Here is a 16,306-nt window from a genome sequence, read left to right on the forward strand (position 1 = left end):
CTAACCTGACATGAGTATTTCAAGAACCAAACTGAAACACAAAACCCAGTCAGAATGAATACTTAATACAGTGTGAATAAATTAAGTCTTTGTGAGAGGAATATGTCAATAGAAAAGATTACAGAAAACATTCAAATCAGCATCACAAGCATTTTCAAAATAAAAATACTGAAGCCTAAACTAACATGTTTAATAAGTTGATAAAAAACTTTTCAGGGAGAGGAGGCGATTCTACTACTTGAAAATTATCAGACTAAATCAGCCTTTTAGAAAATACTGTCTCCATAGCCATGAAAACCTAAAATTCAGCAGGGTGTGATCTAACTTAAGTTTTTCTCTACTACTGTGGCCACCTGCATTTCCTCTGAAGTTACACAACAGATAGGAAAGAAACAAACCAATCTACATTCTAATCTTAAAAATAGATGCTACATATCTAAACAATTCTAACTTCTCTGGGTATCAGTGTCCAGGGACAAATTAATATTTAAAGTTAATGGGAAATAAAGTAAGATCTAATGAAATGTAATTTGAAAAGTACAGTTTTATTTTTCAATCTACATCAACAACATACTCATTTGTTATTTATTTATCATTCATCTGATGAGACAATAAAAATAATGCCTTCTAAAAAGGTTAAGAAGATTATCATTTACTAATGCTCTATCTAGTTAAGAAGTTGAAGAAAGTGGAGAAAACCCTAGACCATTCAGGTATGACCTAAATCAAATCCCTTATACAGTGGAAGTGAGAAATAGATTTAAGGGATTAGATCTGATAGACAGAATGCCTGATGAACTATGGATGGAGGTTTCTGACATTGTACAGGAGACAGGAATCAAGACCTGCTGCTGCTAAGTTGCTTCAGTAGTGTCCAACTCTGTGCGACCCCATAGACGGCAGCCCACCAGGCTCCGCCGTCCCTGGGGTTCTCCAGGCAAGAACACTGGAGTGGGTTGCCATTTCCTTCTCCAATGCATGAAAGTGAAAAGTGAAAGTGAAGTGGCTCAGTCTTCCTGACCCGCATACAGGTTTCTCAAGAGGCAGGTCTGGTGGTCTGGTATTCCTCTCTCTTTCAGGAGAAAACAATAGAATGGGAAAGACTAGAGATCTCTTCAAGAAAATTAGAGATACCAAGGGAACATTTCATACAAAGATGGGCTCAATATGGGACAGAAATGGTATGGACCTAATAGAAGCAGAAGATATTAAGAAGAGGTGGTAAGAATACACAGAAGAACTGTACAAAAATGATCTTCACAACCCAGATATTCACAATGGTGTGATCACTCGCCTAGAGCCAGACATCCTGGAATGTGAAGTCAATGGGCCTCAGAAAGCAGCACTACGAGCAAAGCTAGTGGAGGTGATGGAATTCCAGTTCAGCAATTTCAAATCCTGAAAGATGACGCTGTGAAAGTACTGCACTCAATACGTCAGCAAACTTGGAAAACTCAGCAGTGGCCACAGGACTGGAAAAGGTCAGTTTTCATTCCAATCTTAAAGAAAGGCAATGCCAAAGAATGCTCAAACTACCGCACAATTGCTCTCATTTCACACGCTAGCAAAGTATGCTCAAAATTCTCCAAGCCAGGCTTCAGCAATACATGAACCATGAACTTTCAGATGTTCAAGCTGGTTTTAGAACAGGCAGAGGAACCAGAGATCAAACTACCAACATCCAATGGATCATCAAAAAAGCAAGAGAGTTCCAGAAAAAACATCTATTTCTGCTTTATTGACTATGCCAAAGCCACCGACTGTGTGGAACACAATAAACTGGAAAATTCTCAAAGAGATGGAAATACCAGACCACCTGACCTGCCTCTTGAGAAACTTGAATGCAGGTCAGGAAGCAATAGTTAGACCTGGACATGGAACAACAGACTGGTTTCAAATAGGAAAAGGAGTACGTCAAGGCTGTATATTGTCACCCTGCTTATTTCACTTATATGCAGAGTACATCATGAGAAACGCTGGGGTGGATGAAGCACCAGCTGGAATCAAGATTGCTGAGAGAAATATCAATAGCCTCAGATAATGCAGATGACACCATCCTTATGGCAGAAGATGACCAGGAACTAAAGATCCTCTTGATGAAAGTGAAAGAGGAGAGTGAAAAAGTTGGCGTAAAGCTCAACATTCAGAAAACTAAGATCATGGCATCTGGTCCCATCACTTCATGGCAAATAGATGGGGAAACAGTGGAAACAGTGGCTGACTTTATTTTTCTGGGCTCCAAAATCACTACAGATGGTGATTACAGCCATGAAATTAAAAGACCCTTACTCCTTGGAAGGAAAGTTATGACCAACCTAGACAGCATATTAAAAAGCAGAGACATGACTTTGCCAACAAAGGTCCATCTAGTCAAGGCTATGGTTTTCCCAGTAGTCATGTATGGATATGAGAGTTTGACTCTGAAGAAAGCTGAGCACTGAAGAATTGATGCTTTTGAACTGTGGTGTTGGAGAAGACTCTTGAGAGTCCCTTGGACTGCAAGGAGATCCAACCAGTTCATCCTAAAGGAGATCAGTCCTGGATATTCATTGGAAGGACTGATGCTGATGCTGAAACTCCAATACTTTGGCCACCTGATGTGAAGAGCTGACTCAAAGATCTTGATGCTGGGAAGGATTGAGGGCAGGAGGAGAAGGGGACGACAGAGGATGAGATGGTTGGATGGCATCACTGACTCAATGGACATGGGTTTAGGTGGACTCCGGGAGTTGGTGATGGACAGGGAGGCCTGGCGTGCTCTGGTTCATGGGATCGCTAAGAGTCGGACACGACTGAGCGACTGAACTGAACTGAACTGAACTAGTTAAGAGGTTACAAAGTTTTTTGAAAGGTAGTTTTAAATAAATGTCAACCAATATAAACATAAAAATTTTCATGAGTAGAAAAAGGAAAAACAACACCTCCCCAAATTTAAGTATGTTTTTGGTTGTTTTATCTCTGCTAACTAGGAAAGGGCAACCCACTTTAGTATTTTTGCCTGAGAAATCTCATGGACAGAGGAGTTTGGTGGGCTACAGTCCATGGGGTCTCAAAAGAGTCCAACATCATTTAGTAACTAAACCACCACCACCAGCACAACAAAAAAGAACAGCAATAAAAACCCAAATCTTGATCATTTAATAACATTCTTTGTCTGCATAAAAATGCAAAAATGTCTTCACTGGAACTAGTTCTGGCAACTTAAAATGCAGTTTATATTCTTATATCTTGAAAATAACCTCATAGTCCATAATTTTCAAATAACCTAAAATTAGATTATCGTTATGGTACTTCCTAAAATATACAACTATTATTTGAAATGACTAAAAAAACCCATTTGTATCTTTCTTTTACTTGAAAACTAATTCTTACAATTAGAAATATTATTTTATAAAGTCATTTGTTCATATATCAAAATGTTTCAAGAAAGGATAAATAGGAGTATTCAGTTTTTCTCTTTGAACATTTCAAGGTCAAATGTTAAAGGAACACTAGTTATTCCTTGTTTTGGGGTTAAGTAGGTATGCTAAAAAAGATCTAAGGAATCCAAGTATTCCAATCTAGATAATTAGGAGTAAATATAAGTTTTTATATAAGCCTTCAGTTTGAACAACTGTTAGGTTACCAAAATGTATTTTTAATAAATTAACCTCATTCTATTCTCCTCTCATAAAAACTCTCATGAATGTGGATAAAAAGTTTTATGTGGAGATACATACATCAATATGTATGAAATTAACTCTGAATAATTGGCACAAGCCAAGTCATTAATTTTATACAAATCTCATAATGAACGTCACAAATTTTTTTGCTATCATTTCATAAAGGAAAATATACATTTCCTACTTGTCCAATTTGGACATGGTAGAGTCATTATACATAGATATCTAATATTAATAATAGGGGTAGCCAATCTTAATTGGATTTTGTTAAGAAAGAAATAGCAAGATTAGTCTCCATTTAAAAAAAAAAAACTGATCTGTATATCTTTACATTGTATTTTAAATTAATGTAACTCAAAGATCTCAAGGGGTTTAATTGGGTTGGTAATTTCTCTGAAATAAGAACATTTAAATTTTAAAATAGAAGGAAAAAAAAGCAGTTGTGAGCAAGGGAGAGGCAAATGATTCAGAGTAAATAAACTACAGTGTAAAAGCTCTCAGGTGTTTACAGAAACTATATGAAGTCTAGCATGCCTGAAGTCATGGAACCCTACTGAATACTGGCTCCATGCCAGTTGGAGAGAGACTCATAAGTTAGATCACTTAGGGGTTTATACTAATTGAAAGCCACCAAAGCTTTCTTAATAGAGAACGAAAAGGACCCAATTTATTTTTTACTGTGTTCACTTTTGCCAAACTGTGGATAATAAATGAAGAAAGTGGGGGACAAGGGTAGAAGTGCGTGACCACTGCATCAAGAACCATAACTGTAAAATTAACCCCATTTATCATGTTTTTAGTTAATGCATGCCTCCCCCACATTTTAACTAAGTGCAAATTAAAACTTGTCTGGTTTCTCTTCAACAATACCACCAGTTTCAAATATTTTTTAAGGAAGAATAAGTTCATATTTTGCTGATGGTATCTAGGGCAATAAAAGGAGCTCACAGTAAACATTTTCTTTATGCTAGGGTAGGTGCTTTAAGAAAAGCTTATATATAATTTTCATTAATCCCCCATGGTAGATACTATTACTCTGATTTTGCAGATGCAGAAATTGAACCTCAGAGTGACTCGTCCTAGGTTATAAATATTGAGATCTGGGATTTCATTTTAGCATTTTCTGATTTCTGACTCTTTATCCTCTTTAAAAACTTAACTGTGCTATTCTCTTATTTTTTTATGCAACAGTTGAGAGTAAGTTGCAGACATGATACCCTTTACCTCTAAATAATTTTGTGCGTTTTCTAAAAACAAGGATGTTCTCCAACATAAGAACAGTACAATTCTAAGAGAATGAGAAAAACAAATGTGGTAAAATGTTGACAATTGGGAAGTCTTGGTTAAGGCTATAAGGGAAATATTTGTACTATATGCACCTTTTCTGTATACCTGAAATTATTTCCACATAAAATTTTACTAAAATAAAAAAAATAAATTGTGAAAAAGAAAATCACCAGTTTCTAGGATATAGCAGTGGCAGAGATGAATATTAACAAGGAAACCCTTAAAGACTAAAACAAAGAAGTTGGTAATTTTTATAACATACACATACTCAAACTCCTATCCAAAGTTGAACTTTATTATTATGTAGATTTCACAAATACACTTTGTGTCTATGTAAACCTTCACATTTATCTGGGACTTGTTGCCCAGCTTTTACCAGGTTCTCTACAAACTCCAAAATTTTAAGAACCACTAAAGCCTCCATCTCACAATAAATCTAGAAGGTAGGGTGGTCACAAAACATAGAGGGATAACAATCTAAAATAAACAGTAAATGAAATAGAATCTTGGTTCTTTATAGATGAATAAATTAATTCCTGACATTCACTCAAATGAAGTGCAAATATTACATGGATTAAAAATTTAAAAACCATTGCTTATTCTTTACTTTTCAGTTAAATATTTGAACTTTATAACTGTATTTCATTTGAATACTTAGTATTAGCAATTCCAAATAAGGAAAAGCACAGTACAATCATACCTTTTAAAATGTGCCTGTGGATAAAAATTAATCTTTATATAAACAGGTATTTTTTACAAACTAGTTACTTTCAAATGTAGATTTTTATTTTCTCTCTTATACATGAATAGAACTGCCTCTGCCTCTGACTTTTTTAATACAGATCTAAAAAGGGATACATGGCACTGGCCCACATGCACAGAGAGAGGGAAGTCAGAACCCCTAGGGAAGAAGTTTGGTTTGTTTTTAGAGACACCCAAAACAGAGTTCCCCTCTCCCCAAGGGCTCAGCAACAATGCTACCCTGTCCACTATTAAAACAAAACACTATTACATCCAGGCTATTTTTTGTTATTTTTAGAAAGTAGATATTTTAAAACAATGTGCTTTTAGTAATCATCAAACACTAATAATAATATTTATTGCCAAGACACATCAGAATTCTGACATTAAATACTGTAACTTTTAAAGCAGAATCAATTGGCTACTATTAGATCACTAGAAATATTTTACTAGGTTTATTTTCTCTCATCTATCCTTTCTAACAATAGAGAGTCTAAAAGGGAGAAAGTTCCCACTTAAATTTACTTAAGAAAAACTACTTAGTGGAATTTTTTTCTGCTTCTCAAAGTTTAAAAAGTAATCACTATTTTATATAAAATAGATCTCAAATTCTTCTATCTAGAAGCATAATGCAGTTCTTAAATAGCTTTGTATAATTTATTTATAGCCGAAGATAGCATTTTGTATTCTAGCAATGAAAGCATTTTATTACCACTAACAATTCTGTACTTTAACTTCACCCTTGGTTAATGTTAAGACATGTACTATCCCAATGCATGCTATACACAGTCCTCAGAACCTATTTCATACAAAAACTAAAATCATATAAATCCTCCAAATCAGTGAGAGATTACCATGTTTTTGTGTAAGGTACAATCTACTTAATAACTCAGTCATTAAGATATGCTTGCAAAAGTGGGTCTTGTGTGGGAAATGAATGTAAGAATTACAGAAATGACTAGTATAAGTAAACCAGTTTCAATTAAGAATTCCCAATGATTTTCATGGAAATTTATATAAAACTTATTATTTCTTTAAAATAACTTTTGACTGCCACTGTAACAACTGGAAATTAAAACCTAAGTGCAGTTTTAATTATTTCTTTAATAAATTTTTTGAGGAAATAGTACTTGTTAAGTTTATGTCTAGATATTTACAAGGAAGCCAAATACATAAAGAGCTGTATTCATTCACTAAACAAACAGCTATTAATTATGCCAATGTGTGTCAAGTACTAACCTGTAAAACAGAACTTGAGGAAACAAAACACACAAATAAAGTATTTACAGATACTAGAACTATTAAGAAAGAAAATAAATAGGATGATGTAACTTGGAAGGTGCTTCCCATAAAATAACTATGAAAAGCCTCTCTCGGGGTTGACATTAATTAGAGCCAACGCCTGAAGAATGAGAAAATATTCAATAATGTGACAAGCTGAGGAATGACTTTCAAGCAAAAGAGAAAGTCTAGTATGTTCCATGTTCTTCTCTAGAAAGAAGGCAAATACATGCCATGTTAACATTTCTTTCCTATTCCTCTAAGATTAGCATGACTTAGTAAGAACACGGGCTTTGCAAAAAAAATAAGTTTAGATCTGATTCATGGCTGTACTAATTTAATAACTGTATGCTCTTGAACAGTAAGTTACTGAAACATTTTAATCCCCTTTTCCCTAATCCACATGTAGAAAATAAGATCCACACTTTGACTCTTGACAAAAGTATCTTCAATAAACAAACAACACCCAATAAATTTTCCTTGTTTCTTCCAAAATTGATATCGTTTTCATCTTTTTGAACTTTAAACAAATAACATTTTCACTTGAAATTCTACAATCTATGTAGAACACTTTAAATAAAATCATTTCAAATGTCCATTAAAACAAAATTTTCAGTGTCCCTTAATCAAAATTTCATGGTGAGTGATGATGTAAGCCCTCTCTCCCCTTCCCTTAGGGTGATGAATTGTCACTCTGAGAATTCTTTTCTCAGTACTGTCTGTGGGGCATATAACAAAGGTTATTTAAATAATACAAAGGCTTCCTCACATCCGCGGGTATCTCTCAGCAGATATGAATCATTAGCTGAAGATTAGCAGCAAAAACTACTAATCTCACATTTGAGAAAAATGTAAGAAATTAGGAAGAATCAGAGATTAATTTCTAGAACAAGTAGCTTCTAAACAATCGTGCTCAGAGGAAAGTGATCTCTTCATACAGGAAGAAAAAAGAAGAAGGAAAGACTCTTAAGAGTTCCTTCAACTGCAAGGAGATCAAACCAATCAATCCTAAAGAAAATCAACTGTGAATATTCATTGGAAGGACTGATGCTGAAGCTGAAGCTCCAATACTTTATTTGATGCAGAGAGCTGACTCACTGGAAAAGACACTGATGCTGGGAAAGATTGAAGGCAAAAGGAGAAGGTGTGGCAGAGGATGAAATGGATAGATAGCATCACAGACTCAATGGACATGAATCTAAGCAAACTCTGGGAGATAGTGGAGGACAGAGAAGCCTGGAGAGCTACATTCCATGAGGTCACAAAGAGCTGAACACAACTTAGCGACCGTAACAACAATGAATCATACATGACTCTCATCAATTTTCAATATTTCAACATATTTTAGCTAGTAAATCATCAGAAGTGAATGATGGCACGGAAGGAAAAAATTTTGGCAAGTGTCACAACTGGTTTTTTAATTTAAAATTAAATTAAATTTTAGAAAACCATTAATTCAAGGTTATAGTTTCAGAAATATAGATAGGAAATTGAAAGAAAGAGCACGTTAGTGAACTTAGTGTCCCTCTTAAACAATTTGTTTAGAATGAGTAGTGAACAGAGAAAAGGGGCAGAGATGCTAAGATACGGAGAATCAGCCACCTGTAAAGAAGTATGTGGGAGCTCTCGCATGTTTTAGAAATAAAGTAAAATAGACAATCAAATCCAAGAAGATGCAAAATTCTCATTTTTCTACTTCCCTATTCATTTATAGTAATTTAAAATTCCGTGTCAACAAAGATGTAAATAAAGCTAAATGTCAAATTAAACAGGAACAGTGTAATAATCATACAACTTTATTTTTTTAAAGTTTACCCTTAATAAACAAGCTACAGGTCATTTCATTTGTCTATGCATTCTCTGGTGCAATATCCTACACATGTCAATGACCACTATTTGAAGAAAAAAGAAAAAGAATTATTTAATGCCCTTTATCAGTGTTATAGGAATCATATTCAATTTCCTCTGAATCAGAAGCATGTCCTCACTAAATATGTACACATTTGCCAAATGATATGCTGCCTTCAAACACATTACTTAGCAATTAATTTTGCATACAACAAAGCCTTCATGCTTGACAGTTCTTGGCCTCACACCTTTTTGTTAGAAGGATATATGAAATTAAGCCATGAAATATATTCAATAACTTACTATTTAGGAAGCTTGTGATTGTTGTCATATTACTGTTGACCCCTATGTATGATAAAGAAGTGCATAGTAAAATATAATATTAAAATATCTGAAAGGCTGAAAATGTAACACTGTTTTCATAGTTTTAGTAACTTATGATACAAAAAAATTGAATTACAGCATTTTTAGCTCTTCCTCCACAACAGAGTGCTACTTCTATTAGAGAATTGTAATTATTTTTAGGTTGTTCTTATAAATACTTAAAATTGTTGAAAAACAAAGTATCTGCTGCTTTCCAGATAAATTTAATTCCTGGTACTAAGGAACTACAAAAGTCTATAGGTGATTTAACACTTGTGACATGTAATTCAATAAGTTTGGGTTATATGTATTGACTTCTAATCTTTTCAGACAACTTCATTATTTTTTTTGCAACTAATGTATATAACTCAACTACCAATCTTTTGGTATGGGAAAACATGCTTCTTTATCCTCATGTAGGCTCTCAACATATGATATCTGGTTTCCAGGGGTTTCTCCCCTTAATTAGTCCTAACGTAAACAATTAAATCTCATTTTACACTAAATGAAATTTAAATAACAGCAAAGGACTGAGGCATTCCTCCTCATCTTGCCATCTCTTCATCTACTCACTTACAACCCATTCACAGCAACCTGAAAATCATCACAGGAGAGAGTCACTGGTGTTTACAGCAAAATGCCACGTTCCTCAAATTGCAGGATTGGGGAAGGGAGGACACACATACTTTCAGATTCTTTTTCCTTATAAATGTGAGCTTAGTTGGATAGGTTATTACAAAATACTAGGTATACTCCTGGGTGCTATCCAGTACGGAGTTGTTGATTATCTATTGTATATGTAGTAGTGTGTGTATGTTAATCCCAAATTCATGTTCTGACACCAGTTAGCCCTACCTATGGATCATAAATAAATCATCTAAATTCACTGCTAGACTCTTCATAAAACGAAGAAACCCCAGACTTTGTAAACCTAGTCTCTATGTGAGAAAGTACATAACATTAAAAATCATATTGCCAGCCTTCCAGTGTTTGCACATTTTACTTTGTGACTTAAATATTTAGAAAAAAAAGCATGATTTTTATGTTATTTGGTTTCATGGGCACTTTTTTTTGTTTGTTTTCTAAACAAGGTCTAGTAATTTCTTTACATAATTATCAATATAAAAAGGATCATTTGTGTATTCACTTCTCCAACAAATATCTGTTTAGCATTTCCTCTGGCCAACATCCATTGCATCATAGAAAAAGCAAGAGAATTCCAGAAAAATATCTATTTCTGCTTCATTGACTATGCTAAAGCCTTTGACTGTGTGGATCACAACAAACTGTGGAAAGTTCTTAAAGAGATGGGAATAACAGAACACCTTATCTGCCTCCAGAGAAACCTGTATGCAGATCAAGAATAGTTAGAACCAAACATGAAACAACTGACTGGTTCAATATTGGGAAAGGAGTATGTCAAGGCTGTATATTGTCACCCTGCTTATTTAACTTAAGCAGGGTGCTGGGCTGGATGAATCATGTAAAATGCCAGGTAGCAAAATCATGCAAAATCCCGGGCTGGATGAATCAGACGCTGGAATCAAGATTGCCCAGAGAAATATCAATAACCTCAGATATGCATATGACACCACACTTATGGCAGAAAATGAAGAGGAACTAAAGAACCTCTTGATGAAGGTGAAAGACGAGAGTGGAAAAGCTTGTATAAAACCCAGTATTTAGAAAATTAAGATCACGGCATCTAGTCCATCACTTCATGGCAAACAGATGGGGAAACAATGGAAACAGTGACAGACTTCATTTTCTTGAGCTCCAAAATCACAGGGACAGTGACCGCAGCCATGAAATTAAAAGACACTTGCTCCTTGGAAACTTCCCTGGTGGCTCAAATGGTAAAACGTTTGCCTGCAGTGCGGGAGGCCAGGGTTCAATCTCTGGGTCGGGAAGAATCCCCTGGAGGAGGAAATGGCAACCCACTCCAGTATTCTTGCCTGGAAAATCCCCATGGACAGAGAAGCCTGGTTGGGCTACAGTCCATGGTTTCACAAAGAGTCGGACATGACCGAGCAACTTCACTTTCTTTCTTTCTTTCTTTCCTCCTTGGAAGGAAAGCTATGACAAAGCTAAACAGTGTTTTAAAAAGCAGAGACATTACTTTGTCTACAAAGGTCTGTCTAGTCAAAGCTATGGTTTTTCCAGTAGTCATGTACGGATGTGAGAGTTGGACCGTAAAGAAAGCTGAGCACGGGCCACTCATGCAGCTGTAGTAGACCCGGCTCCTGTCCAGCCTCCTCCGGGAAGATGTTTTACCACATCTCCCTGGAGCACGAGATTCTGCTGCACCCGCGGTACTTCGGCCCTAACCTGCTCAACACGGTGAAGCAAAAGCTCTTCACCGAGGTGGAGGGGACCTGCACCGGCAAGTATGGCTTTGTAATTGCCGTCACTACCATCGACAATATTGGTGCTGGTGTGATCCAGCCAGGCCGAGGCTTTGTCCTTTATCCAGTTAAGTACAAGGCCATTGTTTTCCGGCCCTTTAAAGGGGAGGTCGTGGATGCTGTGGTCACTCAGGTCAACAAGGTTGGGCTCTTCACAGAAATCGGGCCCATGTCCTGCTTCATCTCTCGACATTCCATCCCATCAGAGATGGAGTTTGATCCTAACTCCAACCCACCGTGTTACAAAACGATGGATGAGGACATTGTGATTCAGCAGGACGATGAGATCCGCTTGAAGATTGTGGGGACCCGTGTGGACAAGAATGACATCTTTGCTATTGGCTCCCTGATGGATGATTACTTGGGGCTTGTGAGCTGAGCACCATGACCTACCTTGTTTGGTCCCTACCTAGGAGGTGTGACTGTCACACTTCCCATGTTGTCCAGGGGCCCAGTCTGGCTGCTGTTGGGGAGGCAAGGAGGGTTCCTTGCCCTCAGAAGACATCTGGCTCTTCTTGTGGCTTAGCAGCCACTCCCAGTTTTTGACTGTGTGTTCTAACCATAAAAGGTTCTTGATTTTCAAAAAAAAAAAAAAGAAAGCTGAGCACGGAAGAATTGATGCTTTTGAGCCATGGTGTTGGAGAAGACTCGAGAGTCCCCGCAAGGAGATCAAACCAGCTAATACAAAAGGAAATCAACCCTGAATATTCACTGAAAAGACTGATGCTAAAGCTCCAATTTTTGGGCCACCTGATGTGAAGACCTGACTCATTAGAAAAGACCTGATGTTGGGAAAGACTGAAGGCAGGAGAAGGGGACGACAGAGGATGAGATGGTTGGATGGCATCACCGACGCGATGGACATGAGTTTGAGTAGGCTCTGGGAGTTGGTGATGGACAAGGAAGCCTGGCGTGCTGCAGTCTACAGGGTCGCAAAGAGTCAGACACAACTGAGCGACTGAACAACAACAACTATGTATACACAGTTACGCTTGCATTGGAGACATCAATAAAATAAGAAGAAATAGGTGAACCTGGTTGGTCAAAAATAAAAAGTGTTATGAAAAACTTAATATTTCTCTTCTTTCTACAGAGTTTATAAAAAACAAATCCAGCTTTGTAGAAAAGGCTTACTCATGTTCTATTAATATAGTCATCTACTGCAAAATTCATTTATTCATTAACCTATCCATTCATCAAATATTTATTCATTTAAAAATATTTCCTGTGTCTTGCATTTTACTTAATTCTAGGAATACAAACTACCAGAAGGTATGATCCCTTCCCTCAGGAAGCTACATAAACACTTAAAAAACTAGCTTTGAATCAAGATCTATTTTGTACATGAAAAGAGTAGTTATCTATCTAGTAACTGTCAGATAAGAATAGTGAAGTCTACAGGAAGACAGAGTCTAAAAGATAGCTCAAAAATTAGTGACAGCAAACTTTTAAAAAGAAACAAAAGTCACTAAAACGTATTAATTAGCTCATTATTAGTCAGTTGATTTTTTTTTTTCTGGCAAACTTACCAATAGGGATAATGTGAAAATATCATGACTAGTCTATTTCTTTTTTAAATACTTACTTTTCAAACTTTAAGAAGTTTTTTCTCTCATACATTTTTGTTTCCTTTTTAAATTTAAATTTCTTGGTATTTAACATAATATGATCAATATACATAATTAATTTTGTTTTCTCTTAATGTACAAACTTTGCTAGTTTTAACTTTAGCATGTGAAATAAAATTCCAGCTTAAAAATAAATTTTTTCTATAAATTACTTCCTCCTATACTCTATGACAAAGGTTTTAACTTTAGCCATGTGAAATAAAATTACAGCTTAAATATAAAATTTCATCTATAAATTACTTCCTACCATACTCTATGACATAAGACTGATGTAGGGCTAAAATTGTAAGTCTAAATTCTTTTATAACAAAATAACTCATGTTAGAAAATGTTTAAGATGTAAATATTTATTTGATTAAAAAATATAAAATGCTAAAAGACAGTTTAAAATATTGACAGAATTAATAAAATGTAAATTTTTCTGGGTATAACACTGCATAGCAACACCTTTAGGCAAACATGTGGAATGTGTCATGACATTCCGACATCTCTTATAAAGTGGCAGATGAGTTTCTTAACTGATTGAATATTATTGAAAACATTAATTTTTTTGCAAAATTAGCTATGGTAAAATACTTTGATATTTTATCATCTGATTAAAATGTCAGTGAAATGTGCATATGTTCTAAAATTAATGAAGGCAATTGGAAGTTGCTTTCAACTGGAAAGCAATCAGGCATTTTACAATCTCATGTTGAAAGCAGTACTGTTAAGACAAAATTTAAAAAAAGAGTAAAAAGTACACTAAAGGCAAGCAGACTTTTTAAGTTACAAATACATACATTGTTCCAAATAAGCACCTTTATTTCATAGTTTAGATTCAACATAGATATTCAGCTCCTTCCATCTAACACTTTTCCAATTTATTAAGATAAGGAAACTGAACCAGGGAAAGTAACTAATAGACACTGATTCAAGATCAAAAATCTTAGATTCCTAGAAATCATTTTTGATGATAGACACAAACTATCTCTTGTGTCATGTTACCACAGAACATTTTTTCATGTAACATAAAGATCCTAGTGACTGAAGCCATACAATATATGACTATAAAACGTGCCAGGGATATTGTACATTTAACACCTTCATGTACGCTTAGAGAAAGAATTCAGAGTAATGGCATATCACTTGCTCTTTAAAATACAGAAAACCAAGTATTTTTTTATTTTATTAAAAATGTTCGCTTCTGGATGTTAAGATTTCAAATCCTTTTTTTCTTTATTGTTTTCTATGTTTGAATTTCTTAGAATTCAATAAAGCCAGTAAACTACTTTTCTATTTTAAAAGCTTCTCACAGTATTACAGACCAAAAAACAACTACCAAAAAAATGAGCATTAATTAAAATACTATTAAGTGTTGTTTATGTTATCACTTTTGCTAATAAGAGAATTTCTACTCATATAAAAGTAGAAAGACTAAATACTTCAAAAATTCTATACAACATCAACAAAAATAATACTGTTCAATGGACACAAATGATTTAAACACAGTATCTTTTCATAAAAATAAAAGAACTGTTATACACAACATTGTCAGAATTAACATGGCAAATGTTAATAATTTGATGTTTGAATTATTAAAATATCCTAAAACTAAGTCATTATATTTTACTTTATTTTCTTAAACTGTGTCCATTATACACAGTTCTATTGGTAACCTCATCTCTGTTCTTACTAACTTCCAAAATGTGAATGTTCAAACATAATTAATAAACCCTGGACAATTAATTTCATACAAGTGTATATCAAAACTATATTCCAACATGTAGAAAATAAATAATGGCATGAATATGTGACTATAAACTGCATGGCATATTAAAATAAAAACTCCATAGCAGACTGTAAATAAGACATATCCAATTAAAGAGTAAGCACTCTTATTCAGGGAAAAATGTTAAATGTGTCTACAGTTTATTCTTTTTGTTGTTGTTAAATTTTGTAAATGATCTTTTTTTCAGATCTATGTACACTTGCTATCATTTTTAAAGGCACTAAAATTTCACTGGCCCTGATGTAAGTAATCATCCCCAATTCTGACAATTTTTAGAAATAGAACACTAAGTCAAATACTGGCCTTGAATCAATCTATTGAAGCTGAATCTCAAAAGGCATGAGGATGAACCATGTTTTGAAAGGCAGCAAAGATAAGATTAAGGAATATATAGCCTTAAGTCTTATCTCTAAATATTTTTATAATATATTTGTTCTTGCCCTAAGAGAACATTTCTAAAAACAGGAAAAATGATATTTATTCTTAGCTTCAGTTCCTCACACCAACTACAAAAGTATGTTGCACATAGTAAGAACTCAATAAATACAGAATTTGCTGAAAGAAATAACAAATGACTTTATGAATAAATCAAGTCAAGGAGTAGTACTACTAATAGTTCAATGGTATGTGTTATATGTCCTAAGAAGGGTCGGTCTAGTCAAAGCTATGGTTTTTCCGGTAGTCATGTAAGGATGTGAGAGTTGGACTATAAAGAAAACAGCACTGAAGAATTGATGCCTCTGAACTGTGGTGTTGGAGAAGACTCTTGAGAGCTCCTTGGACTGCAAGGAGATCCAACCAGTCCATCCTAAAGGAAATCAGTCCGGAATCTTCACAGGAAGGACTGATGCTGAAGCTGAAACTCCAATATTTTGGCCACCTGATGCGAAGAACTGACTCATTTGACAAGACCCTGATGCTGGGAGAGATTGAAGGAGGGAAGAGAGGGGAACAACAGAGGATGAGATGGTTGAATGGCATCACCAACTCTATGGACATGAGTTTGGGTAAACTCCGGGAGTTGATGATGGACAGGGGGGCCTGGGGTGCTGCAGTACATAGGGTTGCAAAGAGTCAGACACGACTAAGTGACTGAACTGAACTGAACTGAACTGAACTGAAGTATAATTCAGTTCAGTTGCTCAGTCGTGGTATTATCCGTTCTGACATGTCATATATAGAATTTCAAAATTCCTATATGCAGCCTCATTTAAACCAACATTGCTATTATCCCAGTAAAATAATAATAAGTCTCAGCAGCTAAAATAACTGCTTATACCTCAGAGAGTTAGAGTATTAGGATATTCAATTTCCATCCTC

At 35.1% G+C, this 16,306-nt stretch overlaps 2 protein-coding genes across 28 annotated transcripts in view; one reads left to right on the plus strand and one right to left on the minus strand.

The window, feature by feature from the left end:
- ADGRL2 (adhesion G protein-coupled receptor L2) overlaps positions 1 to 16,306 on the minus strand; it is a 208,514-nt gene that overhangs the window by 130,474 nt on the left and 61,734 nt on the right. The window lies entirely within an intron of this gene.
- LOC145507367 (DNA-directed RNA polymerase II subunit RPB7) lies at positions 11,410 to 12,186 on the plus strand. The gene has a single exon (XM_081493850.1). It carries the CDS (start codon positions 11,448 to 11,450, stop codon positions 11,964 to 11,966), a length of 519 nt encoding a protein of 172 aa, XP_081349976.1. The 5' UTR covers positions 11,410 to 11,447; the 3' UTR covers positions 11,967 to 12,186.

The sequence above is a fragment of the Giraffa tippelskirchi genome, chromosome 5, assembly GCF_054371585.1.
Source record: "Giraffa tippelskirchi isolate mGirTip1 chromosome 5, T2T-mGirTip1v1.2.pri, whole genome shotgun sequence".
NCBI classification, from domain to species: domain Eukaryota; kingdom Metazoa; phylum Chordata; class Mammalia; order Artiodactyla; family Giraffidae; genus Giraffa; species Giraffa tippelskirchi.

Coding starts and splice junctions, on each gene's coding strand:
- LOC145507367 (XM_081493850.1), top strand. CDS start 11,448: ATGTTTTACCACATCTCCCTGGAGCACGAGATTCTGCTGCACCCGCGG.